The 27,816-nt window shown below is 53.9% G+C and overlaps 1 protein-coding gene across 7 annotated transcripts in view; it reads left to right on the top strand.

The window, feature by feature from the left end:
• The first annotated feature begins 9,370 nt into the window (after positions 1-9,370).
• EVI5L (ecotropic viral integration site 5 like) overlaps positions 9,371-27,816 on the top strand; it is a 30,706-nt gene continuing 12,260 nt past the window's right edge. For 5 of the 7 annotated variants that reach the window (XM_081233811.1, XM_081233807.1, XM_081233809.1 and 2 more), the window contains exons 1-10: positions 9,371-9,531; positions 20,886-21,069; positions 22,662-22,851; positions 23,257-23,481; positions 23,567-23,641; positions 24,300-24,425; positions 25,779-25,922; positions 26,071-26,160; positions 27,311-27,408; positions 27,492-27,552. In XM_081233811.1, the coding sequence (XP_081089937.1) occupies positions 20,933-21,069; positions 22,662-22,851; positions 23,257-23,481; positions 23,567-23,641; positions 24,300-24,425; positions 25,779-25,922; positions 26,071-26,160; positions 27,311-27,408; positions 27,492-27,552 (1,146 nt within the window). In that variant the 5' untranslated portion in view covers positions 9,371-9,531; positions 20,886-20,932. The remainder of the gene's footprint in view (positions 9,532-20,885; positions 21,070-22,661; positions 22,852-23,256; positions 23,482-23,566; positions 23,642-24,299; positions 24,426-25,778; positions 25,923-26,070; positions 26,161-27,310; positions 27,409-27,491; positions 27,553-27,816) is intronic. The other 2 variants (XM_081233810.1, XM_081233812.1) reach the window with 2 other exon arrangements.

Below are 27,816 nucleotides of genomic sequence, written 5' to 3'. Positions count from 1 at the left end.
GAATCAGGGAATGGACAGCCTACTGTGTTTCTCGCCAGGCTGGACAGCACCACCCAGTGGTCAAGGAGGCTTCAACACAGGTTTACAGAACAGATACCTTCCTGCCTCCTTGTCTTTGCATTAGCGGGTCCCTCTGCCTGGCATGCTGCCCTTCCTCCTTCTCTCAATATTTTACCTATTCTTGAGAATGACTTCACAGTCCTCCGGGTTTGCTCATTTCCTCTCCTTGAGCCTTAGCCCCTTCTGGGCACTGCTGCTCTCCAGAGCCCCAGGAAGGAAGGCGTGCCCCATCACACATTCTGCCCTGCAGTAAAGGGTCCTGGGTCAGCTGTTGCTCCAGCCTCGAAGACTCCATTCCTGGTGATGTGGATGAGTTGTGCCTCACGTCTTGGAACAGGAAGACTTCCAGGAACAGAGGCACGCTTCTTCCATCTTTGGGGAAAAACCTCTAGGTGTCACCACACTTCTGAGAAAAGGGCTGTTCTCACTCCTGCCTTCACCCCTCCCAAAACCACCAATGGCAGTATCTACTTTTCCTTTGAGAACATCAGCAGACCCATTATTGTCTTGGCCTCACCCTTGATAAAGGTGGCCACTCCCTCCTTCCTGCTTGAACCCCACATTCCTGGGACTCCCCTGATGGCTTCACCTGCTGGGTCTCCTCCTTCCTCCCAGCTCGCTTGTGTTCCATCTCCTTCCTCTTCTTTTGCCTGACCTTGCAATTTGCCTGTCATTCATGAACCTTTGCAATCCAAATCCCCTTCTGCTGTTGGAAGGATGAGAAAGGAAGAGAACCAGGGATGGACTGATTGTCCAGTTTCTCCAGGATTGCAGCCAGCCTGAGGCTGCAGAGGGCAGCAAAGTCAGAGGGAGACACCGAGACCAGAACTGAGTGAGAAACCACCCAAGATCCAATAGGTCAAAAGTGAAAGCCCAGGGCTTCCCTGGTGGCGCAGTGTTTGAGAGTCCGCCTGACGATGCAGGGGACACATGTTCGTGCCCCGGTCCGGGAAGATCCCACATGCCACGGAGCAGCTGGGCCCGTGAGTCATGGCCGCTGAGCCTGCACGTCCGGAGCCTGCGCTCCGCAACGGGAGAAGCCACAACAGTGAGAGGCACGCGTACCACAAAAAAATATAAAATAAAAATAAAAATAAAAAAGCTATTTAGTTCATAATTGTGTGGTTCAGAAATTTGGGTCTGGCTCTGTTGGAAAGTTCTGCTGAGCACAGGTGAGCTCATTCATGCATCTGTGGTCAGCTGGTGGGTCGATCAGTCTGGCTACTTAGCCAGTGCAGTTTTACAAGATAAGTGAAAATACTTTGACAATGCTCCCATCAAGAGAGGAGGTCTTGATCCCCCTGAATCTGGGTGGGCTTGGACTGCTTCAACGAATAGAGTATAGAAGAAGTAATATTATATGATCTCCAACACTAGATCATAAAAGACCATGCAAGCTGCTTCCTTGTTTGCTGGAAGACTCACTCCCAGAGACTTGAGACATCATGTAAGGAGTCCAACTACCCTGAAGCTGCCATGCTAGAGATGCCATGTGGAGAGACTACATGGAGACACTCTGAGACTACAGAAAAAAAGAGGGATTTCCCCCCCAAGAGACCCCAATCATTTGAGTGATCCCAGACCAGAAGCCAGACATGTGAATAGAAATGCCACCAGATAATTCCAGCTCCCAGCCACTCTAGGCACCCCCCAGCCCTTCAAGTCTTCCCAGCTTAAGTCCTAGATACCATGGAGCAGAAACAAGCCATCCCTGTTGTGCCCTGTCCAGGATCCTGACCCACGGAACCCATGAATATATTTTAAATGGTTGCTATTTTATGTTACTGAGTTCTACGGTGGTTTGTTGCACAGCAATAGAAAATGGGAACAGATGGACTTACTCATAGCTGGAGGTTGATTGGCTGGTGATTGAGGCCGCAGGGGTGACTGAGTCATGTGCCTCTCGTCACCCAGGTTACTGGGCTAAATGGCAGGGTAGGCAGCTCTCTCATCAACCCCCAACAGAAACATCAAAAAACAAGCAGAGGGGGCTTCCCTGGTGACGCAGTGGTTGAGAGTCTGCCTGCCGATGCAGGGGACACGGGTTCGTGTCCCGGTCCGGGAGGATCCCACATGCCGCCGAGCGGCCGGGCCCGTGAGCCATGGCCGCTGAGCCTGCACGTCCGGAGCCTGCGCTCCGCAACGGGAGAGGCCAAAACAGTGAGAGGCCCGCGTACCGCAAAAAAAAAAAAGTAGAAACTGTCATAACCAAATTTCTCAACCGTCAAAGGTTTATAGCAACCCTACCCAGTAAAGAGTTTAAGGTATTGATCACAATGATGCTCAAAGAACTAAGGAGGAAAATGGATGAACAGAGTAAGAAGTTAGGCTTTTTTTTTTTTTAGCTGTGCCACACAGTTTACAGGATCTTAGTTCCCTGACCAGCGCTTGAACCTGAGCCTTCAGCAGTGAAAGCGCAGAGTCCTAACCACTGCACTGCCAGGGAATTCCCAGAAGTTAGGCATTTTTTTTAAAAGTTGGAAAATATAAAGAAAAAACAAAGAGAGCGGAAGAGTACAATAACTGAAATTAAAAATACACTTGAGGGACTTCCCTGGTGGTCCAGGGGTTAAGACTCCACACTCCTAATGCAGGGGGTCGGGGTTTGATCCCTGGTCATGGAACTAGATCCCATATGCCACAACCAAAAGATCCTGCATGCCGCAAATAAGACCCAGGGCAGCCAAATAAATAAATATTTTTTAAATACACTTGAAGGAATCAACAGTAGATTAGATGATACAGAAGAATGGATTGGTGAACTGGAAGAAAGAATAGTGGAAATCACTCAAGCTGAACAGAAAAAAAGAAAAAAGAATTTTTAAAAATGAGGACAGTTTAAGAGACCTCTGGAAAAACATCAAGCATACTGACATTCACATTATAGGGGTCCCAGAAGGAGAAGAGAGAGAGAGAAAGGGGCAGAGGACATATTTGAAGACATAATAGCTGAAAACTTCCCTGACTTGGGAAAGGAAACAAACATCCAGGTCCAGGAATCACAGAGAGTCCCAATCAGGATCAACCCAAAGAGGACCATAACAAGACATGTTGTAATTAAGATGGCAAAAATTAAAGACAAAGGGAGAATATTAAAAGCAGCAATAGAAAAGCAAGAAGTTATGTACAAGAGAACTCCCATAAGGCTATCAGCTGACTCTTCAGCAGAAACTCTGCAGGTCAGAAGGGAGTGGCATGATATATTTTAAGCAATGAAATGGAAAAACCTACAAGAATACTCTACCCAGCAAGGTTCTCATTCAGATTTGAAGGAGAGATCAAAAGTTTTACAGAAAAGCAAAACTAAAAGACTTCAGCACCACCAAACCAGCTTTACAAGAAATGTTAAAGGGACTTCTCTAAGCAGAAAAGAAAAGACCATAACTAGAACTGTGAAATTATGAAAGGAAAAATCTCATTGTTAAAGGCAAATATACAGTAAAGGTAGTAGATCAACCATTTATAAAGCTAGTAGGGGGTTTCCCTGGTGGCGCAGTGGTTAAGAATCCACCTGCCAATGCAAGGGACACGGGTTCAAGCCCTGGCCCGGGAAGATCCCACATGCCGCGGAGCAACTAAGCCGGTGCGCCACTAGTGAGCCTGAGCTCTAGAGCCCACAAGCCACAACTACTGAGCCCATGTGCCACAACAACTGAAGCCTGTGCGCCTAGAGCCCATGCTCCGCAACAAGATAAGCCATGACAATGAGAAGTCCGCGCACCTCAACAAACAGTAGCCCCCGCTCACCGCAACTAGAGAAAGCCTGCGCACAGCAACGACGACCCAACAGAGCCATAAATAAATAAATAAATTTATTTATTTTTAAAAAAGCTAGTAGGAAGGTTAAAAGACAAAAGTAATAAAGTCATCTATATCCACAATAAGTAGTTGAGGGATACACGAAACAAAAATATGTAAAATATGATGTCAAAAACAGTAAACATTGCTGGGGGGAGGAAAAATGCAGGGTTGTTAAAATATGATCAAACTGAAGAGATCAGCAACTTAAAATTATCATGTACATATACAGATTTCTATATATAAACCTCATGGTAACCACAAACCAAAACTCTATAATAGATACATACACAAAAAAAAGAGAAATGAATCCAAACATAACACTAAAGATACCCATCAAATCACAAGCAAAGAGAGCAAAAGAAGAAAGGAAGAAAGAAGAACTACAAAACACCACCACACAATTAACAAAATGGCAATAAGTACATCAATAACTACCTTAAATGTAAAGCTGACAGGACTCATACGTTCTGGTTTTAAACTTAATACAAAGCTACAGAAACAAAACAGTTCAAAACAGTGTGGTCTGGCACAAGGATATAGATGTATTACCAATAGAATAGAATTGAAAATCCAGAAATAAACCCATACATCTATGGCCAGTTGATTTTTCACAACAGTGCCAAGTCCATTCAATGGGGAAAAACATAGTGTCTTCAACAAATGGTGCTGGGACAACTGGATTTCCACATGCAAAAGAATGAAATTGGACCTTTACTTCACATCATATATAAAAATTAACTAAAAATGGAAAAACAACCTAAATATAAGAGCTAAAACTATCAAATTCTAAGAAGAAAACATAGGAGTAAATCTGTATGACATTGAATTTGGCAATGGATTTTTAGATATGACATCCAAAGCACAGGCGACAAAAGAAAAAATAGATAAATTGGACTTCATCAAAATTTAAAACTTTTATGCATCAAAGGATGTCTTCAAGAAGGTGAAAAGACAACATAGAGAATGGGAGAAAATACTTGCAAATCATATATCTGATAAGAGCTTAATATCCAGAACGTCTAAAGAAATCCTGCAACTCAATAACAACAACAAAAAACATACAACTCAGTTTAAAAATGGGCAAAAGACTTGGATAGACATTTCCCCCAAGATGATATACGAACAGCCGATAAGCACATAAAAAGTTGCTCTATAATATTAGTCACTAGGTAAATGCAAGTCAAAGCCACAATGAGATAACAGTTCACACCTACTAGGATAGCTATAGCTTTTTTTTTAAATAACAAATATTGGCAAGGATGTAGAGAAATTGGAAACCCCATGCATTTCTGGTGGGAATTTAAAATGGTGCAGCCACTGTAGAAAACACTTTTGCGGTTCCTCAAAAAGCTAAACATAGAAGTACCATAGAATCCAGCAGTGCCACTCCTGGGTATATATCAAAATAATTGAAAGCAGGGTCTCAAACAGATACTTTTGCACCCGTGTTCATAGCAGCATTATTCACAGTAGCCAAAAGGTGGAAACAACCCAAGCGTCCATTGACAGATGAATGGATAAGCAAAATATAGTTCATACAAACATCAGAATATGATTTAGCTTTTAATAAAAAGGAATGAAGTTCTAATACAACATGGATGAACCTGAAGATATTTGCTAAGTGAAATAAACCAGATGAAAAGACAAATACTGTATGATTCCACTTAGGTGAACTACCTAGAATAGGTAAATTCATAGAGACAGAAAGTGGAATAGAGGTTACCAGGGGCTGGGGGTGGGGCAGGGGGGAAATGAGGAGTTATTGTTTCATGGGGACAGAGTTTCTACTTGAGAATGATGAAAAAAATTTGGAAGTAGGTAGTGATGATTGCAGAGCATTGTGAATGTAGCTAATGCCACTGAATTGTACACTTAAAAACGGCAAATGTTAGGTTATATATATTTTACCACAATTAAAAATTCTCCAAAAAAAAAAAAAAAAGCAGAAGCTGCTAAGCCTCTTAAGATCTGGGCTCAGAACTAGCTCAGCATCACTTCTGATGCATTCTGTTGGTCAGAACAAGTGATAAAGCCAGCTCAAATTCAAGTGATAGGGAAACAGACCCTACTTCTTTATAGGAGGAGCTATATATATTGTCCCCTTTTTCGCTCTTTATAAGACAAAGTATCAAATCTGAGACCATATTAGTCAATATTCCCAACAAACAAATTTTGAGTCCAAAGCTTAGTCCAGAAAAAAATTTTTGATTGTGCTAAAACTTATCTGCTAAATACTGAGAAGAGTCTTTTAATAAATTTAAATATGCAAAATCTGACTCTGAAGAAATGACAACCACCCCCCCCAAAAAAAAATCACAGAGGCAGAATTGACAGCTGGTAAAAACTGGACAAAAAGAGTCCAATTAATGAATCAAATGTTTACTGCAAAAATCACATGGAAAAAAATGTTCCTGATAAAAATGATTTCAATCAAGTAAAAATGAACACTGAAAAAAAATTGGGAACGGTTTAAGTGCACTGAATAGCAAAGTGATCCAGCAATCTAATAGGCTAGATTCAGCTTAGGATTCAAAAGTCTTTTCCAACAGAAATGTGTTGGGTTTTTTTTCCCACTGTGCTTATAAAAATGGAATCAAAGTGTCCCCAGAATAAAACCATCCTTTGTGTGAATACGTTAGAGTAAGGATGAGAGGGTCAGATGCCCTGTGCATCTTCCTAGTGTTTAACTTTATTCCCCAGACACCAAATGCCACTTATCTCTTAGGCAAGGTCCCAGAAACGATCTGGTCATGACCTCTATCTGGGTGGCCTTGGACCCCACCCAGGTTTGTGCCTCTGCAGACCCCTCTGTCCCCCACCTCCTGTACCAGTCCAGGTTCTTCTGTTCCTTGGAAGTTGTGGGTCACACCAAACTGTTCTTTTCTGAAGGCAAACCCCAAGATTTGTCCTTTATGATGGCTCCTCACTCCTCCGCATGAGGTACCACGGGCAGCCAGCTCAGAGATTGTCCTTTGGTGACTACTTGACCCTCACCACAACCTGGTGTCACTCTTGCCCTCCTGACTTACCCTGCATCCTATCTCTAACATGCCCATAGGGGTCCTCCCCCACCTCCCAAGTCCACCCAGGAATCAGAGGACAATGTCCATAAGATTCTCTTCAGCTTCATACTCTGCAAATCCAAGGTCACCTTGGATTTGTCAAGGACTATGAAATGGCCAACACATAAGCTTTAAAAGAGGGAAGGCAAATAGGGACTTCCCTGGCAGTCCAGTGGTTAAGACTCCACCGTTCCACTGCAAAGGGCATGGATTCGATCCCTGGCCCGGGAACTAAGATCTCCCAACCAAAAAAAAAAAAAAAAAAAAGGGAGGGGGAGGCAAAAATATGTTTTCCTTTTTTCTTTTCTTTTTTTGGCCCTGTGGCACGTGGGAGCTTAGTTCCCCAACCAGGAATGGAACCTGGGCCCTCGGCAGTGAAAGCATGGAGTCCTAACCACTGGACAGCCAGGGAATCAAAGATATGTTCTTTTTTATATATATATAATTTCATTTATTTATTTTTGGCTGCATTGGGTCTTTGTTGCTGTGCGTGGGCTTTCTCTAGTTGCGGTGAGCAGGGGCTACTCTTCCTTATGGTGCACGTGCTTCTCATTGCAGTGGCTTCTCTAGTTGCGGAGCATGGGCTTTAGGCACGTGGTCTACAGTAGTTGTGGCACAAGGGCTCAGTAGTTGTGGCACACAGGCTTAGTTGCTCTGCAGCATGAGGGATCTTCCCGGACCAGGGCTCAAACCCATGCCCCCTGCACTGACAGGCAGATTCTTAACCACTGCACCACCAGGAAAGTCCCAAAGATATGTTCGTTTTAAAAAATGGGGTATGGGGCTATATGGGCATGTGGGGGAGAAGGAATTCATTATAATTATTTTTACCACAGAGTTTTTAGAAATACACTTGGAAGCTTTTCTTAACAGTTCCAAAATTTTAATAGATGCAATGTACAATAGATAGTAAGAGAGAGGGAGAGAGGGAAGACACAGAGAGGGAATATAGACAGCGGCAGAGAGGGTGTAGACAGATTCAGAGTAGAGACAAAGACAAAGAGAGAACAGACAGAGGCAAAACGTAGATGGGACAGAATGTAGACAGAGGCGGAGACGGATGGACAGGGGCAGAAAGCGTGGCTGTATGGCATTCACCGCTCCCAAAACCAGAAGGAACCCCCTACCTACTATTTAGAAGGTTGAGATCTCAAACCTCAGAAGGTCCTGACACTCCCCACTCTGAGTGCCAGCCTTGCCCGTTTCCATTTCTGTCTCTCCATTTTGAACTTACGATGTCACCCTCTCTTCTGTGACAGGGTCCTTCCCTGCCCCACCCCCCTCCAGGGCCCACCCCTGCATCTTGGGGTGGAAATTTGTTCTTTTCTCTAAGCCTTGCCCCCTATCCATAACTGCCTCTACATCTCCCTCCCCAGCCTGAGCGATCCCCCCACCCTTCCCTTCCCTGTTAATAATCTTGGGCCCGCCATTCATTCATTCATCAAACATTTATAAGCAGTTCCCATGGGCTGGGCCCTGCTCAGCAATGCCGGGGACCCCCTGACCTAGGCCCTGCCTTCCCCCGCCCCCATGTATCTAGGAGGGGTGGGGGATGGGAGGGCCATGTAAGCAGTAATAACAGCGTGCTCTGAGTTTGATGGGCGAACATAGGACACTGTCAGCCTCAGAGAAGATACCTAACCCTGCCTAGACTAGAGAGTGGGACAGGCCTGAGTCTCCGGTGTGACACTCTGACCACCCAAAGCCCCGCCCTCAGCACAGAGCGGGGCTCAGAGAAGATGTGGTCCCTCAGCCTAAGGGACTTCTGGCAACGCCCCTTCTCAGACCCAACCCATTTAGCCTCTACCTGATCTGCCCCCGCCCCATCACTGATCTAGGCCACGCCCTTCTCAGCCCCTCCCGTACTTCATTCACACCACCAGGCCTCAAGCCCCACCGCCCGGGAGGCTAACCTCACATGATCTCGTTGGCCAGAGAGCGTCACTTCACCGCCCTCCTTCGGTGTCATTGGCTCCCTAGGTGTCAATCTTCTTTATAGAGGCCCAGGAGTTACCATGGCCGAGGTTTGAGGGGCAGATAATAATGGCCGTCCCAGGAAGTCTCGTTATTGGGCAAAAGCCCGGCTCTGGGCGGGGCTTAGAGCCAAACGCTAGCCTGCCTCTGTCTGGGGTTCCTCAGGGACGCAGCCTTCCCTCAGAGACACACCCCTCTCTCCTTTCTATTGGCCCTGCCAAGTGTTGATCAACAGGATTCCACATTCCGATAGGCAAAACACCCCGTCCGTCACTGCTTCCCTAATTTCAATTCGCTTCTCTCCTTAAAGGCGGCAACCTTCTGGCCGTAGCCAGGGCCCTCGCCCTCCTTACGGAGTGACCATGGATTGGTCAGACACCCCGTCACTCCTGGCCAGTGGGCGGAGCCAGAGCTCCTTGGGGCGGTGAATTGGCTGACTGGGCCTCGGGGGCGGGGCAGCGGCTCCTGTCAGCGGGTGAAATGGCAGCGACAGAGCCGGCGGCGGCCGCGGTCCCGGGGGGCGGCTGAGGGGGCCGGGCCGGGCTACGGGGCGAGCGACGCGGCGGGGCCCGGGACGGCGGCGCGGCCCGGGACGGCGAGGCTCGGCATGGCTATGGCGGCGCGCTCTTCGCAGGTAGGTAGGCGGCGCGGGCCGGGCCTCCCGGGCGCCTTCTCAGGCCCGCGACTCCGCGCTGCGGCCCACGGGGGCCGGGCAAGACTGGGACTCGGGCCCCCTCGCCCCGGAACCCGCGCCGGGGGCCCTCGGCACTCCCAGCACGGACCCTGGCCGTCAGCCTCGGGCCCTGGCCCCTGCCCATCCTCGTTCCGACGCTTCCCGACCCCTCAGGGCCCCTCCCACGACTCCTCCGGGCGCCCTCCTCCCCCACGCCACCCCCTCCCCGGGAGGCCCCCTCAGGCCCGTGACCCCCGCTCACCCTCTTTACTGACCCTCAGGACCCCTTTCCGGACCCTTCAGGACTCCCCCAGTCCCCACCCCGCAGCCCGGCCCCTACGAGCGCCCCCGCAAGCTCAGGACCTCCGCCCTCTCTCTGTCCCGATCCCTCAAGACCCCTTTCATCTGTAGACCCCTTGCCACGCCATCCCTCCCCTCACTTCACATCCTATCTCTGGGCCCAGACCTGCCCCCGCCCCCAAGGATACCCATCTTAGAGCCATACCCCTCCCTTCTGACCGCACAGGACCCTTCCCCAGCCTCTGTAAATCCGGATTCCTGCCCGCAGGCCTCACCTCAGCCTGCTGGGCCATCTCCCACCCCCAGCAGCCCCATACCCAAGGGCACCCCTGAAAGCCACTCCTCAGGGTCCTCGTCGCACACACACACACCCTGATCCTGACCCGTCTTGATCCCTACTTCCTGAAAATCCACCCTCACCTCATGCTCAGGACCTCCCAACAGATGTTCTGAACCCCACTCCTCACCCAAGGGACACGACCTCTGTGAGGGCCCCACTCACACGCACAAGCGCACACACACACACACACACACACACATCTGGGAGGTAACAGAGCAAAACCCAGGAACCCCCAAAAACTCATACTGATAGACACCCTGGGCCCCTCACACACACTCAGGAGCCCTTCACACACACACACGGACAGACACTTGGATCCCCAGCACACACAGAAAAACTTAAGACCTCCAACACAGAGCCAGGCAATTGGGACCGGCCCCCCTCAACGCGCACACACACACACACACACACAGGGCTCCTCAGCACTTTGGCACCCCTCCTTGGAATTCACCTGCCCAGGTCCTCCTGGAGACCCCAACAGCTCCCAGCTCAGGCAGAGAGTCAGAGACATGAACTACCTGCCCTGCCCCAGGCAGCCAGCCTTCCCATCCACACCAGCCTCCCTGAGCCCGTGCCCCTATTGGGGCCCTGGAGGTGGCGGGGTGACCCAGAATCTCCCAGCACCCCTGTGGACACCTGCCCCAGGCCTCTTCCCCTTTATTCATCTCCCCCACTTTACCCTTCTTCAAAGGGAAGGATGCTCCCTCTCTCTCCTACACCAGTCTCCCCAAAAGAACCACTGCCTGTCCCCTGATTTCTGCCACCCCTGGCAGAGGGGTAGGGGTACCGCCTGCTCCTGGCCCCAGTCCTGAAGTCTGACCAGACTGGTAGGACCAGCATCCTGACTCCATCACGCCCGCTGGCCTCAGATGGCAGGGGCAGCCCCTGACAGCCCCGAGAACTCTTTCACCCACGACCGACGTGTCATGCCAAAATGAAACAGCTTCCTTCGATCCTGGCATTTGAGACCCAGTGGGGCTGGGTTTGGGCCTGCCAGAAGCAGACAGCTCTTTGTTAAGGAATATTTTCAGAAGGGAAAAATGTGCTGAAGAGGCTCGGGTGGAACACGAGTGAGGACTCGGCTTGGTTTTTTTCCCTCAGCCGGGCTGGGATGGATCTGGGGGACCCATGTCGTCGTGTCTTTCCAGGTGTACTGGCTCTTCCCGCCCTACAGCCCACACTCTCGGGTCCAACCTGTGTGTCCCCCTGGGCTTCTGTGGTCGACTGCAGGTGGTTTGGTTTGACTGCAGGTTGGGATGAGGCAAGTCAGAGAGGAGGGCAGATCACAGAACTGGCGAGACAGCGCAGCCAGGACCGCAGGGACTGAGAAGGAGCCCCAGGTCCTGCCTGAGGGGAATCCAGATCAGGCCAGCGCTTCCTGTCTGACATAAGCATGCCTGGAAAACCCCAGAGGAACAAACCCAGGCTTCTTTGTGGATATTTACCAGCGGATTCTGGATGGCTCTGGGGAAAAGCGCATCTAGGCTTGGGGCCTTAACTTACCCATCTAGAAAATGGGGAGAGAAATCCCGAGACCAGGACTTTGTACTTCAGGGGAGCCAGAGAGGTTAGGATGTGGCCCTGAATGTCCCCTGGGCACCATGTGGAAGGGGTCAATGGGGTCCAGGAGGGCAGTCGCCCACCTGTGGGTGCTAGCAGAGTCACTGGGCATCCTGGGCCCCTGGTTGGAATTAGCTGATGCCTCAGTGGATAATGGCTGTCTTTCCATGGCTGAGCCAGTTTACATCAGGGCTAAGAGACAGTTGGTTGTGGGATTTGTGGTCCCACAGGGACCTCCCAGGGGGGCAGAGGGCTGTCGGGTGCCTGTTTGCTGGCAGTGCCCACACCCCACGTAGACCTCTGACGCTGGGCGGGGAGAGGTTTGTTCTGCCCACGTGCTGAAGGGAGGAGTGAACGAGGAGATTCTGAAGGTCACGAGGCACACAGGAAACAAACTCCACGGCCTCCCCAGGGGGGACTTTGTGAAGATGCAGTGGGGTCAGAAGCCTCCCCAGGATAGACTGTGGACTCCTTAGGAAAACACGAGAAGGCTCCCGGGAAGGTCTGGTGAAAGACATCACTGCCCTTTACCCTAGACTGGGGGGCCGGGGCCAGGTCTTTGTGCATGTGCTTTTGATGGGTGCAGGGGGAACGGAGGATTGTGCTCCAGTTTCCTCTTGCAGAATATGGGTGCTGGTTGTTCCAGATGAGGCCCCCACCACGTACTGGGAATCAAGTCAGGAGCTGGGGTGTGAAGGAACGTCAGGGGTGGCCCCTGCCCTGCATCTAAAGACCCTCTCCATGTCAGCAGGCAAGAGCTGAAACCAGGAGCGCACACTGATCAGGCCGTGCTGCGCACCAGGCCCTGTACCAAGCCCCACTGACATACTATCTCATTTAATCCCCCCAAGCCACCCGGAGGAACCAGCATTCCAGCCCCTGCCCTTACCATCCCATCCTGTGTGGAAGCAGGAGACAGATTAACGGACAGCATGCTGTGGAGCAGAGAAAAGGGCCCGGCGCATCCCTGGGGCATCAGGGAAGGTGGAGCAGAGATGACATACGAGTTGGGAGAGGAGCTCTCTGGGCAGGCATGGCAGGGAGGGGTGTTCCAGGCAGCCCAAGTGCTTGGAAGAGGCCCAGGCGGCAGGAGCAAGCATGGTGCATGCAGGGAAGCGTGCCTTGTTTGGTGGGTTTCATCCTATAGGCCTTCATGTCCCAAATGCCATCCAAGGGGCACACACCATGGGACGCTCCCTGGTCAAAGGGACCAGTATTTGAGGGCTTCCCTGGTGGCACAGTGGTTGGGAGTCCGTCTGCCGATGCAGGGGACATGGGTTCGTGCCCCGGTCCGGGAGGATCCCACATGCCGTGGAGTGGCTGGGCCCGTGAGCCATGGCCGCTGAGCCTGCGCATCCGGAGCCTGTGCTCCACAAAGGGAGAGGCCGCAACAGTGAGAGGCCCGTGTACCGCAAAAAAAAAAAAAAAAAAGGGACCAGTATTTGGAATTGAACTTGGAAAGGCAGCAAATAACCCCACCCCACGCCCCCCTCCACCCAGGGACGTCTGCTGCACACATGTTCTAGAAGCCAAACAGAGGGCAAGAGAGAGGATAGTTAGGAGAACTAACAACTCGCCGGGGCTGGGGAAGAGATTGATCCCTTCCAGGGAGATTTCAAGAGCTCCACTGGCACTTTTCTTTCATTTCTCAGCGCACCGTGATGTGTTTGTGAGATTGTTTTTTTGTTGTTGTTGTTGTTTTTTATCTTTTGGCCACGCCACGCGGCCTGTGGGACCTTAGTTCCCCAACCGAGGATGGAACCCGTGCCCCCTGCATTGGAAGCATGGAGTCTTAACCACTGGTCCACCAGGGAAGTCTCTGTGAGATTGTTTCATTGAGGGCTATCTCCCAGCCCAAGAGTCCCACGAGGGCAGGGCACGTGTCTGTTTGTTCATGGTTGAGTCCCAGGCAAGAACAGGGCATGTAGCAGATGCTCGGTAGACACTTGGTTGATCTTAGGAGCTGACAGTCCTCCCTACTCACCCAATTCTGAAAGAGGGCCTGGATCTCTTCTGCAGAAAGAGGTCAGATCCATCTGCTTGGAGAGCCCCCAAAGGCAGGGCCGACCCACCTTGCCCTGGGCCCTGGCCCAGCCAGCCTTTGCAGCAGGAAGGATACCATCTTGGCTTTGAAGAGCCAGAGCCTTTACAAGATGCCACTTCTCTTATCCACCTGTCCCTGGAAGGCTTATGAGGGCTTTAAATTGTTTCCTTTGTCATTCTCAGGGATACTGAAATATAGAGAAATCAGGGATTTGCCAGGAAGGAACCTGTGATGGTGGCAGAAAGTAGCTGCTGACATGCAAGGTAGTAAACTTTTTTTTTACGTCAGAAGGGATTCCACAGGTCCTAAGGGATTCCACAGGTCCTTCCACAGCTGATTTTAGCCTGAGGGTACTTGCTGCTGCTGCTGTTACTACCAATAACAATGATTTTAGTTCTATTGCGTTTAATATTTAAACAGGGCCGCCACATAAGGGGTGGGCCTGCTGAGGAGGGAAAGTTTGTTTATTCAGTCCACAAATATCAGATGCCTGATGGTACACTAGACTCTGGGGATCCCCTAGTGGGCTAGCCAGCCCCTGCCCTCATGGAACTTTCCACCCAGGGGGAAATAAATATCATGGGCCAGCTCCTGAACTAAGTACTTGACAGGTTTTAGCTCATCTATTCCTCCCAACAAAACCTGTGAGGTCGGTACTATCATCAACCCTGTTTTCAGATGAGGAAACTGAGACAAAGCACATTGTACCCAGATCAGAAAGATAGAAAAGTAGGTGAGGAGGGATTTGAACCCAGGCTGTTGGCCCTGAAGTCCTCCCGGGAGGCCAAGAGATCTGGGATCATTTATACACACACACAGCCATGGAGGAAGGTACATGGATGTGGAAACATCACGAGTGACACGGAGGAGCGGCTAGAACTGGGGACAAGAAGAGGGCCGGCAGTGACTGCTGAATTCCAGCAGCCGTCCTTGTTACCTGAGGGGCAGCTCGCCCATCAAATGCCCACCCCATGGCCAAGGAAAAGACCCGGAGGCGTCAGGCCATCTCCCCAGGAGTCGGGGTGGTCTGAGTGGCCCAGCTGATAGTCTGTCAGTCTGGGCAGTTGGGATCACGTGGCATCTTTCAAGGCTTCAGATTTAGAAATGACTCTGGGTCCCCATAATCATTAGAGGTAGAGGATCAGAAGCTGGGCTGGTAGGGGGTGGGGTATGGAGGCAGGGTAGGTAGAAAAGCAAAATTAAAGGAGTCTTGGGGTCTCCTGCCTGCCTCTGAAAGATGGCACACACACACTCACTCACTCTCCCTGTTGAAAAAGAGTAACTCGTTTACTGAGCGCTCACTGCACTTGGTGTTTTACGTAGGTTGTTTCTAAAGTCATTGAATGCAGAGTGACAGCTCAGCTGATCAACTTGGGGCAAAGGCTCTGGAGTCAGAAATCCAAGTGCAGGGAATTCCCTGGTGGTCCAGTGGTTAGGACTCTGCACTTTCACTGCTGAGGGTGCGGGTTCAGTCCCTGGTCTGGGAACTAAGATCCCGCAAGCCGCTCAGTGAAAATAAAAAGAAATGATTTTTTAAAAATACTTTGGTCGGGCCTCCCTGGTGGCGCAGTGGTTGAGAGTCCGCCTGCCGATGCAGGGGACGCGGGTTCGTGCCCCGGTCTGGGAGGATCCCACATGCCGCGGAGCGGCTGGGCCCGTGAGCCATGGCCGCTGAGCCTGCGCATCCGGAGCCTGTGCTCCGCAAGGGGAGAGGCCACAACAGTGAGAGGCCCACATACCGCAAAAAGAAAAAAAAAAAAAAAAATACTTTGGTCACTCAGTATTTAAAGAAAAAAAGAAAAAGAAAGAGAAAAGAAATCCAAATGCAAACCTTTCTTCCTCTACGGCCTCGTCAGGAGACCCAGTGAGCAACTCTCTACTCGCTAGGGCACCTCTCACATGTTATAAAACTGTCCTTTACTTTTCTGTCTACCCTGGTACAGAATCTTCTTCTTTTTTTTTTTAATTTTAAAAATAGACTTTAGTTTTCAAAACAGTTTTAGCTTTACAGAAAAATTGAGAAGATCGGGACTTCCCTGGTGGCGCAGTGGTTAAGAATCCGCCTGCCAATGCAGGGGACACGGGTTCGAGCCTTGGTCCAGGAAGATCCCACGTGCTGCAGAGCAACTAAGCCTATGCTCCACAACTACTGAGCCTGCGTGCCAAGAACCTGGTCTCTGCAGCAAGAAAAGCCACCGCAATGAGAAGCCCGCACACCGCCATGAAGGGTAGCCCCTGCTCGCCGCAACTAAAGAAAGCCCACACGCAGCAACGAAGACCCAATGCAGCCAAAAATAAATAAATAAATAGATGTAATCTCTCATCATTTCTTAAAAAAAAAAAGAAAAATTGAGAAGATAGTACAAAGCATTCCTACAGACCCCACACTCACAGCCAGTTTCCCCATATTAGTAACATCGTCTGGTAAGTTTGTTATAATTAATGGACCAATACTGATACATTATTATTAACTAAAGTCCATACTTTATGCAGATCTTCTTAGTTTTTCCCTAATTTCCTTTTTCTTTCCCAGGACTCCTTCCTGGATCCCATAGGACATTTTGTCCTCACGTCTCCTGAGGCTCCTCTTATCTGGGACAGTTTTCTTAGGCTTTCCTTGTTTTTGATGACTTTGACAGTTTTGAGGAGGACTAGTCAGGAATTTTCTAAAGTGTCTCCTAATCTGGATTGGTCACATGTTTTTCTCATAGTCTTGGGGAGAAAGGCCCAGAGATGAAGTGCCCATCTCATGTCAGCGTATCAAGTGCACATGCTCTCAACATGACTTATCACTGATGGTGTTGACCTTGATCACCTGGCTGAGCAGCACAGGGGTTTTTCTCTTCCTTCATCCAGCAGACATTGACTGAGCACCTACTATTGGCCAGATGCTGCATTAGGGGCTTGGAGTAGAAAATTAAGAAGATAGGCTTTTGCCCCCAGAAGGTTCATGATCCAGTAGGGCAGGCAGGCGTGTATAGTAGGAATTGCCATATAGAATGTGTCTTGGCCTGGGGTATAGGGGTAGGTATTTTGGGGGAGAGGGGAGAGAAGTGAGCCAGAACCCTGGAGGTGGTTGGGGGCAGGGGGTGGTTTGCCAGGAAAGAGTTCACCAAAAAAAATGAGTTTCCTTCTTTTTTATGGTTGAATACCATTCCATTGTCTGGATGGACCACATTTCATTTATCCATTCATCCATCGACGTTTGGGTTGCTTCCACTTTCTGGCTATTGTGAATCATGCTGCTGTGAACAATCATGTACAGGTGGGACTTCCCTGCAGGTCTAGTGGTTAAGACTCCACGCCTCCAATGCAGGGCACGCTGGTTCGATCCCTGGTTGAGGAACTGAGATTCCACATGCCGTGCGGCCCGGCCAGGAAAAGAAAAAGAAAAGAATTAAAAAAAGAACTGTGTACAGGTTTTCCTGTGAATGTACGTTTTCCATTCTCTCAGGTAGATAACCTAGAAGCGGAATTGCTGGGTCATGTTGGCAACTCTTTGTCTACCTTTTTGAGGAACTGCCAGACTGTTTTCCACTCTACCTCATCTTTTATTCCATGCGTTTCTCTCAGTCTGTAATAGAAAGTGCAGGTGATCATCTCTTGGTCTCTGCCCGCCCCCCACCCCCATATGCTCTGGGCGTGCAGAGGCTGCTTCTGTCTTTGCCCAGCAGTATTCAACCCTTATCATGGTGCCCAGGACCTGGCTGGCACTAAGGAAATACTGGTGGGTGGGCAGGCAAGTTCTATTCCTCCAATATTTCTCAACTCTCAGGTTGTACCAGGCTCAGTGCGGGACGCAGAAGTAGCAGGGACCCAGACAGTGGTGATTCCTACCCCGGTGGTGGATCTGACTGAGCCGTGCTGGAGTCAGTTGGCAGTCTTGGCTGGTGCTCAGGAGAAGGGAAAAGCTGGGGATGAGGGTGTCACAATCACCGACATGTATCTGGTCATTTAAGTCCTGAAAGTGAACTCACCGAGGACATGAAGGGATAAGGACCAAAGCAGGGCCTGTGGAGGAAGGGGCGCCAGGCTAGGCCGAGGCAGGAGGAGCCTCAGGAACCTGGCCTCTTGGAAACTAGATGGGAGAGGACTTCAAGAAGGAGGAAGCATGACTGGCAGTGTCCAAACACCCCTGTGAGGGAGAGAAAAAGGGAGGCGGAGGGTCCCCAGCATCTGGACCTTTCTGCCCTCCAACCCCACCCCCAGCTCACCGGCAGTCTTCTCCCACCCCTCTGGCTTGGCTCAGCTTCCTAAGCCATGGGCCACCTTATAAGGGCGTGGCAGGCGGTGGTGCCAGCAGGGACAGCATTAGGTGGCCCACTGCCCACTCCGCAGGAGCCAGGAACCCCCTTCGGGTGGCTGCAGTGAAGCAGAAACAAAGGGCATTGAAATGGGGCCGTTGAGAGGCTGGGACCCCAGACCTGGAGGGCCTGTGTGTGGATCTCAGAGGCCAGTGGCTCCTCAGCACTCAAGGGGACCTGCCTTGTCTCTGCGTCTCTGTGCCCATCCAGCAAGGGTAGGGCGGCCGCGTGCCCTGGGGAGATGGGGGCTCATTCGCCTCGTTCCGCTCCACACCCCTGTCCCTAGAACAGTACCCGGCCCTCAGACGACCCCCAGTAAGCGCCAGGGAGGGAGGGACTGAGGCAGTGAGAGTCCGGGCGCTCTGGAGAAGGGACAGGGCTGCTCACAGAGCTAGGAGGGCAGTGAGCCCACGTCCATCTGTATGTACTCGGTTCCAGGCGTGGCGAGACCTGGTCAGTGCAGGAAGCGTGCGTGTGTGTGTGTACGTGTGCACGTATGGGCAGAGGGGTGTGTGGGTGTGAGATAGTGTGTGATTGTGTATCTGAGCGTGTAGGTGTGCGACTGTGTGAGTGTATGTCAGAGCGTGTGTGCATGTGCACGCAAGACTGTGCGTGAGGTGGTTTGTGAGTGTGAATGTATCTGTGGGGTGTAAGGTGGGTAAGTGTGAGTGTGTGAGTGAATGTATCTGTGTGGGTGTGAGGTGGGTAAGTGTGAGTGTGAATGTATCTGAGTGTGTGGGGTGTGAGTGTGAAGGAGTGTGTGTCTGTGCGTGCATCAGGAGGATGGCTTCTGGGGCTGCGCAGCATTTAGAGAGTATGGGGATGAGTCAAGAGAAAGTTCCTGAGGGACCAGAAGGTTCTGCCTCTCAGACTGCAAATTTAAGCCCTGGGTATTGAATACATTTTATTTCTTGTATGAAATACACATTAATTTGTGATAAGTATCTGAGCAAACTCTGCTAGTGGATTGCCCTAGTAGTTTCTTTTAATCGGAAACCCAGAACTGAACCATTCTCTTGGGCTCTTTGCAGGCCAGGGTTGGGGTTGGCAGGGGAAGGCAATGTGCTTCTGAGGCTGGGGTCCCCTGGGCTCAGCATGGAGACAGTGGACCCCAGCCCCAGCCCTGGCCACGTGTGGTCTTTGTCTTTGAGGCCCCCACTACTCCCCAAATCCAGCTGTGCTTATGGGGCTCCAATCCTCGCCTCCACCACCTACTCCCCTCTCCCAGCTCTGAAGCTGGGAAACCTACGCGGCCTTCCCAGTCCCTCCCTGCCCAGAGAGATCCTTCCAAGTCAGCACTCCTTGTCCATGGCCCGCCTCTGCCCTGGGCCAGCCACAGACTTTGCGGGAAGCCCTGGAGCGGCCCCCATTGTCCCTCTCTCAGAAATGATTAACTCCTGGCTTGGTGGCGCACCGTGGCTTGGTCTTTGGGGCAGGTTGTCCCTGGCCAGCTGGGCAACAGGAGGAAAAGGTCGTCTGCTTCTGATGGGAGCCATCGCCTAGAGTTTGTACCACTCTCAAAAGCTAGAGCCCTCAGTGCCCGACAAACTCGGGGGGCCCTCAGGGGCCAGAAGCAGAACCAGTGGCCTTGGGGAGCCACAGAGTCCTGGGGTAGGAGGGTTATGAGCCCCCCACGAGGTGAAAGAAAAATGGTGCCCCCTGCCCCTTGACAGGGGAGCACAAGGGAGGGAGACTAGAATCTAGTGCATGGCCAGGATCAAGTCCAGCTGACCTGTGGACCCCCAGGTGTTGGTTAGGGGCTGAGCTTGGGCTGTGGGAAGGTGCTCAGTGACTTGAGGGTGCCAGGCAGGTGCAAAATGGGCTGCTTTTGTCCTGTGACTGTCCTCCTGCTGCCTGGAGACCAGATGCCCCCTCTCCAGGAACTGGGCGAGGGCCCCTCTGTGGCTGAGCTGTCAGAGCCAGGTCAGGTGAGGTCCAAGGAGAGCCACACTTCAGACGCTGTTCCATTTGAGTCCAGAGCCTTTGCTTTCGGCACAGTGCTGAGCTGGAGCCAGTGTCCCTGAAGCTCCCAGGAGGGTGGGGCTGGACCATCCCCAGCAGGAGTAGGAGAGATGGGCCGGCACCCACCCGGCACGTGGCAGGCCAAGATCAGGATACTGATCAGAGCCTGTAGCTCTCACTCTGACACCATCAGAGCACAGATTCCTAGCACTTTGACATGTCCCTGGCTTCCCTGCCCAAGGAGAGTTGACTCTTCTGGCCATTGGCAGCACCAGACAATTAACAGTAGAGAATAATTGCTTCTGGCTGTGCCAGCAGCCCACTTTGGTTGATGAGACAGGGAAGGTCAGATGCTGAGGCAGGGCTTCCAGGACAGGCCACAGCTGGGGACAGGGACCAAAGCTGTCAGGAAGAGCCACCAAAGCAGGGGCATCGGCACCCCCAGGGTCGCAGCAGGGACTCTGAGTGTGATGGGGAGCCTTGGCCCCTTAGCCTGCTGAAGACTCAAGGGTGTCAGTTGAGACTTGGTGTTCATGTGCAGGGACAGCAGGACAGCTCAGGCGCTGGCCGTTGCCCTCCTGATTCCATCCAGGCATCTGGCCTACAAAGGCAGGGATCCCAGTAGCCAGCCCCCGGGGCAGAAGGAGCCAGCCAGGCCATCAGCTAGACTGGGGTGCGTGGGGATGAGGAGTGACCAAGTGGACAGACCAGAGGTGGGAAGCCTGGGGTGAGGAAATGTCTCTGTGTGACCAGCAGGCTCACTGGTCCAGAGCCGGCGGGACACACACATGTTTCTGGTCCCCAGACAGAGCTGTGACCTGGCCCTGCTCGCGGCTGAGGAGCCTGCCCACCATGGCGAGCCCCACTCTGAGCCCCGACTCCTCGTCCCAGGAGGCCCTGTCGGCCCCCACCTGCTCCCCCACCTCTGACTCCGAGAACCTCAGCCCCGATGAGCTAGAGCTGCTGGCCAAACTCGAAGAGCAGAACCGGTGAGTTGGGACCTGAGGAAAAGGAGAGGCCCCAGGGGTACAGCCTGGGCCCCAAACAGAAGTTGCTGGTGCCACCTCACACTCAGAGCTAGGCCTGGCCCTGGGCCAAGTGACAGCTCCCAGCAGAGGCTTGACAAGGATGTTTGCCATCACCTCCCACCAGACGGTTCTCCCATTCAGATGAGGAGGCCACGGTATCAGGGCCCAGTGGACCTGGCCTTCACTTCTCTAGCCTTTATTGAAGGGAAGAGTAAATCCTCTGACTCTGGAGTTGGCCCTTCCCACTTCTCCTCTGGCCCACCCCCTGTTTTAAAGTGTAGGTTTTATTATTATGCCAGTATGGCAAGGCCAGCAGATCAGGAGATGACTGCCATTAAAAAGACAGTTTGGGTAGGGCCTCCCTGGTGGCGCAGTGGTTGAGAGTCCGCCTGCCGATGCAGGGGATACGGGTTCGTGCCCCGGTCTGGGAGGATCCCATATGCCGCGGAGCGGCTGGGCCCGTGAGCCATGGCCGCTGGGCCTGCGCATCCGGAGCCTGTGCTCCGCAACGGGAGAGGCCACAACAGTGAGAGGCCCGCATACCGCAAAAAGAAAAAAAAAAAAAAAAAAAAAAGACAGTTTGGGGAATTCCCTGGTGGTCCAGTGGTTAAGACTCCATGCTTCCACTGCAGGGGGCACGGGTTCGATCCCTGGTCAGGGAACTAAGATCCCACATGCTGTGCCGCATGGCCAAAAAAAAAAACCCCACAGTTTGTTGCGCACAGATTCCAAGAGGAGGGGCACAACACACCGTGCACCATGCAGGGCCACCCGGGAAAGCACCAGGGTCAGTCAGGAGGCAGAGGGAATGAGAAAAATGTGGACAAGAGCCTTTATTGTGGTTTCTGCCAGAAGGAATGGTGAGGCAATGTAATCAAGCGTAGGACTGCCTAGTCTGAATACCTTCAGCAAGCTGGGGGCATAGGGGCTGGGCCTATTTGTCTAGTACCCGGCCCTGGGGTGATTAGGGCAGAGGGATAGTGGCCTTGAGTGCAAGAGCCTAACAGAGGTGGGTGGTTTGTGGGTTCTGGATTGGTTGGTTTGCATATGAAAAGTACACTAGCAGACAAGTCCTTAATTATCTCTAGGAATCTGCTAGGCCTGGGAGGGGCAGTCCCTCCTGCGTCAGGGAGGCCCCAAATGTCAAAGCCTCAGAAATAGGTGTTTCATGCAATCCCTTGCTAGTTGGGTGCCCCCAGCCAGCATCTCACCCTCTCTGTACCTCGTCTGTAAACAAATCTTTACAAAACCCGCCCCACAGGGTTGGTAGGAGACTACATGAGCTACTCCCCATGCTTCTCAGCCCAGGGCCGGGCACAGAATGGGACACATGAATGGCATCCTCTCCAGGGCTCCCGGGATCAGGATCAGGGCTCAGAGAGGTTAGGGCACTGGTGAAAGTCACTCAGCAAGTGCCTGCTCAGGAAAAACAACTTAGACCCAATCCCTGGTATCCTCTGGGACCCCAGGGAGGAGGGGCCAGGCTCTTTGGGACCCAGGGGCCAGGGTGGGAAGCTCCTGCAGCCTCCACCCTCCCCCACTGCCACACCCAGGCTCCTGGAAGCCGACTCCAAGTCCATGCGCTCCATGAATGGCTCCCGGCGGAACAGCGGCTCCTCGCTGGTGTCCAGCTCCTCAGCCTCCTCCAACCTGAGCCACCTGGAGGAGGACACATGGATCCTGTGGGGCCGGATCGCCAACGAGTGGGAGGAGTGGAGGCGCAGGAAGGAGAAGCTGCTCAAGGTGGCGCAGGCGGTGGGGCTGGGCGGGCGGCCGGGGGAGGGCAACGTCTGCCAGGGGCCGCAGCAGGAGCAAAGGGCAGGACTGGAGGTGTGGGGGCACTTTCGGGGTGCCTTGCCAGGGCCAGGGGGATGGGTGTGGAGATCAGGGAGGGGCTGGCACCCCAGGCACCCTCCTGCTTCCCGCCCGTGAGTTCCGTGATGGGCTGGGGCGGCGCATTCAGCCTCGTGGACGCCGCGTGCCGTGCAGTGGCTCGGCCGAGCTCTGGGCCCTGGGTGAGGCGTGGGTGGACCCAATCTCAGAGGCCGGGCTGGGTGGCCGTGGGGAGGCTGCTCTGGGATGGAATCCAGCCCGGCCTCCCAATCCCACCCCCTGACCCCCCCACCCCCGCTCTGACCCTGTCGCCAGGAGCTGATCCGCAAAGGCATCCCGCACCATTTCCGGGCCATCGTGTGGCAGCTCCTGTGCAGCGCCACAGACATGCCAGTCAAGAACCAGTATTCGGAGCTGCTCAAGATGTCCTCACCTTGCGAGAAGCTGATCCGCAGGGACATTGCCCGCACCTACCCAGAGCACGAGTTCTTCAAGGGCCAGGACAGCCTGGGCCAGGAGGTGCTCTTCAACGTCATGAAGGTGAGGCCCCCTGGCCCCACAGAGAACCGCTGCGGTCATCAGTCCTGGCAGGACCCTGCCCTGACTCGCATGTGTTCCCTCTCAGGCCTACTCCCTGGTGGACCGGGAGGTGGGCTACTGCCAGGGCAGCGCCTTCATCGTGGGCCTGCTCCTCATGCAGGTAGGTGGCCTGGGCCCAGCCCAGCCCGGCTCTGTCTGCCCCCAGGAGGTGGACAAAAGGAGAGTGTTCCCTCCATCCAGTGTCCTCCTAGGTCAGAACCTAGGAGGTTCTGTGTCCACCTGTGACCTCTGACAGTCTCCCAGCCAGGCCCCCAGGGGGTGAGCACAGAAGGCTAGCCACCTGTTCTGTCCCCTATCCCATCCCAAGATTGGAGGGAGGGGTAGGCCATCCTACTCAGTCACCCCCCAGGGTCGGGTGGGACACTCAGGCTTAGGTCAGCCAGTGGGATGTTTATGGGGCTCGGGGTCTCCTCCAGAGAATCCAGCAGGCTTAGGAGAGGGAGAATGGAGACGGCTGGGAATGCACCAGAGGATGCCTCCACCATGGGCTCTGGAGGTGGCCAGACCTGGGGTTCAAGTCCCAGCTCTACTGTTTTCTGCCAGGCGGCCTTGGGCAGGTGACTTCAGCCTCAGGAGGCTTCCTGTCATTGAAACAGGGTGGTGATATTTACCAGAGAGGTTTGCTGTGTGGGTCCGGGCAGCCCGGCACTGTCCACGTTCAATAAAAGTAAATGGAGCAGAGACAAGCGAAGCCATAAGAAGAGCAGTGGGCGCCCCCGCCCCCCCCAACTCACAGCCCCCTGCCCGCCCACCCCCAGATGCCCGAGGAGGAGGCCTTCTGTGTGTTCGTGCGGCTGATGCAGGAGTACCGCCTGCGGGAGCTCTTCAAGCCCAGCATGGCAGAGCTGGGGCTCTGCATCTACCAGTTCGAGTACATGCTACAGGTGAGTGGGCCCAGGGGCGGTCCCGCCTGCCCCCTCCTCTCCACCAGTCCACACCTACGGGTGCTAACATCGGCCATCCCGGTGAGTCTCTTTGACTGAAAATCCCACGCCTGAGAATCACATCCAGACGTTCCAGCTCAGAGAGGGGCTCTACTCCCCAGGGGGCCGTAAAGCACTGCCCTGAAGGATGCTTTGAGGGACCAGGCAGGGGCCAGCCCCTTCCAGTGGGGGCTCCTCAGAGCTCGGGGCTCCCAGAACCATTACGGCCCGGATGGAGGGGTCAGCCTGGCTCAGACACACCCATGGCACCCTCCTGTCTGCTCCCCGGTGTGGCAGAAGGAGGGAAGGTGTTGTCTGCCTGCCTTTGGTGATTACTGGAGAACCGCAGCCGCCTCTGTTTATAAATAGCAGCCCCACAGGGCCCGCTCCTGGCTGGCAGAGAGAGCCGGTATACGTGTGTGTACACACACACACACACACACACACACACACACACACACACACACACACACACACACACACACACACACACACACACACACACACACACACACACACACACACACACACACACACACACACACACACACACACACACACACACACACACACACACACACACACACACACACACACACACACACACACACACACACACACACACACACACCCTTTTCCTCTGGAAGCCGGTCGCAGGTGGGGCTGTGCAGCTCTGTGCCACAGTGGGCAGGACGCGCCCAGTCATGAAAGCCCCCTTCCTCAGGCCCAGAGGATGGCTAGGTGCTGTCAGTCAAGGGGACCGGTAGTGCCAGCAAGCAGGTGTTCCAGGGCCACAGAGAAGGAGCAATCCCACCCCAGGCTGGGGAGCTGAGAGCTCCCGTGGTGAAGGAGCTGGCCGCCACCAGAGAGCTCCTGAGTCAGGAAGCCCAGGGCAGGCCGGGGGACAGCCCGAGGGTGTGTTCTCCCAGTGAAGGACCTCCAGGGGGTCCTACCGCCTTCTCCAGCCTCAGTTCCCCCAGCTTCGGTTGCTTTCCAGCAGTCTGAAGTTCAGACCAGTCAGACAGGCATCCCTTGAGCGTTGCTGGGCACAAAGCACAGAGCATTGTGGGGGGCGGTGGTGAGGGTCCCACGGGCAGCTGGGCCTCCTGCCGTCCCTGCCCATGTCCCCACCTAGTGCTCCTCAGAGCTCTGCGGTGCTGCCGCCCCACCCAGAGACAGTGCGGGGGGCTGCCCAGGGCAGGTCAAGGAAGGCTCCCTGGAGGTGCAGGCACTTCCGGGTGGAGGGAGCCTGTGGTGCCGACAGCTGTGCCCAGCACCCTCCTCATGGCGCCCGGCCCCCTACCCCCACCCCAGGAGCAGCTCCCGGACCTGAACACCCACTTCCGCTCCCAGAGCTTCCACACGTCCATGTATGCCTCCTCCTGGTTCCTCACGCTCTTCCTGACCACCTTCCCGCTGCCTGTCGCCACGCGTGTCTTTGACATCTTCATGTACGAGGTGAGGACCACATGCCCCTTCCTCTCCTGGCCACTCTGGATGGAGTGATTCACGCCCTCAGTGGAAATGGTTGCAGGGCTCAGGGAGGGGTCAGAGGGCTCCCCAAGAGAGCGTGACCAGAGATGCACTCCCCCCGCCTCCTTCACAGGGCCTGGAGATCGTGTTCCGGGTGGGCCTTGCCCTGCTGCAGGTGAACCAGATGGAGCTGATGCAGCTGGACATGGAGGGGATGTCCCAGGTGGGCCAGGAGGGCCAGGGCAGGCAGGCTTGCCCCCCAGCAGGGGCATCTGGGCAGGTGGAGCCCTTCTGAGAGATGGGGAGGCCCTGGACTTCCTGAGCACCCTGATCCTTTCCCATCACCTCTGCCCCCAGCCAGGTCTCCATGGAGGACCGGGGTGGGGGGGTGCCCGAGGAGCCCCAGGCTCTGCCAGACACAGCCCAGGGCCAGCAGCCTGGCAGCAGGGAGAAAGGAAGTCCCAGGCCGAGCCCTGGGAGTCCTCCCGCTTCACCTGCCCCCAGCTCTGTGTCCCCAGAACCTAACATGGCAAATGGTAATACTGGCCAAACCAGGAGGCCTTGGGTGTGGTTTTGGCCCCAGCAACCAGGCCGGGCGAGGGCACAGGAGGGAGTGAGGGGTCTGGGGCAGACTCTCGCCCTGCCCCACCACAGCCTACCCCAGCTGCCCTGCCTGCTTAGAAGAGGCCGGCCTGCATCTCACCGCCATGTCCCCATCATGCAGGCCCCCGCCCCCTCCCAGCGTCCTCCAGCTGGTGCTTCAGGGAAGAATGCACAAAGGCCACAGTTGTGTCCACGAACACGGGCATCCATTGTCCGCAGCTGCCAGAGGGGCCAGCTGGGCTAGGGCGCGGGAGCCAGCCTGGCCCCGAACTGCAGCAAGCTGTGTCCACCCGGCAGCTTGCACTTAACTCTTTGCGGAGGTTCCCGGGGCCCCAGGCGAGCAGGCAGACCACTGAGGGGTCCTCCCTCTGGCTTCCTCCACACCACCCTGATCCTTCAGCCTCTTCCGTCTCCTCTCACTGCCCTGGGGCAGCGGCATGTCTCCCCCTTCCTCCATGAAGGTCCTCTGTGCTCGGACCCCACCCACACCCACACTTGGCCTTCGCCCTCAGGAGCTCCCGAAGCCGCTTTCCCTGCACACACAGGTCCTGGCTGCAGGCAGCTCCTTCTCACGATTCCTGCTTCTTTCTCACACTCGCTCACTCGACCCACACAACAGGCCAGGTGATGGCGAGGGCCCAGGCTGACCGGCTCTGGCCATCCCTCCTGGTGTACCCAGGCCCTCCTCCAGGGGAGCAGGGTGCCGCAGGGGCTCAGGTGGCCCCAGGCGGTCAGGGCCCGTGTGTCCGTGACCACCCGTGTCCCCACAGTACTTCCAGAGGGTAATCCCCCATCAGTTCGACAGTTGCCCGGACAAGCTGATCCTCAAGGCTTACCAGGTCAAGTACAACCCCAAGAAGATGAAGAGGTCAGTACTGGGAGGCCAGGGTGCTGGCAGAAGGGGGGTCCCCGAGGGTGGGACAGTGAGCACGTCAGCCCTCCCCTCTGCAGGCTGGAGAAGGAGTACGCAGCCATGAAGAGCAAGGAGATGGAAGAGCAGATCGAGATCAAAGTGAGTCCCCGGTTTGTCTGGGCAGTGTTGGCGGGAAAGCTGGGGTGGGGGTGGGGGTGTGGTGGTGGTGGTGGTGGTGGTGGTGGTGGTGGATATGCCCTTGGGAGCCCCCTCAACCGCCGCTAGAGGGCAGCCCACCCAGCGCGGGCCACACAGCAGGGGGTCCTTAGGCTCTGAGAGTTGGTCCCTTGGCCTGCCTGTCCTTTCACTCACCACCAGGCCAGCATGGGAGCAAGGGCCACCCCCCCAGCATTGGGGACACGG

This window comes from Mesoplodon bidens (assembly GCF_964165515.1).
Source record: "Mesoplodon bidens genome assembly, chromosome: 4".
Classification (NCBI taxonomy): Eukaryota; Metazoa; Chordata; class Mammalia; order Artiodactyla; family Ziphiidae; genus Mesoplodon; species Mesoplodon bidens.
This window is presented reverse-complemented; position numbering and strand designations above follow the sequence as displayed.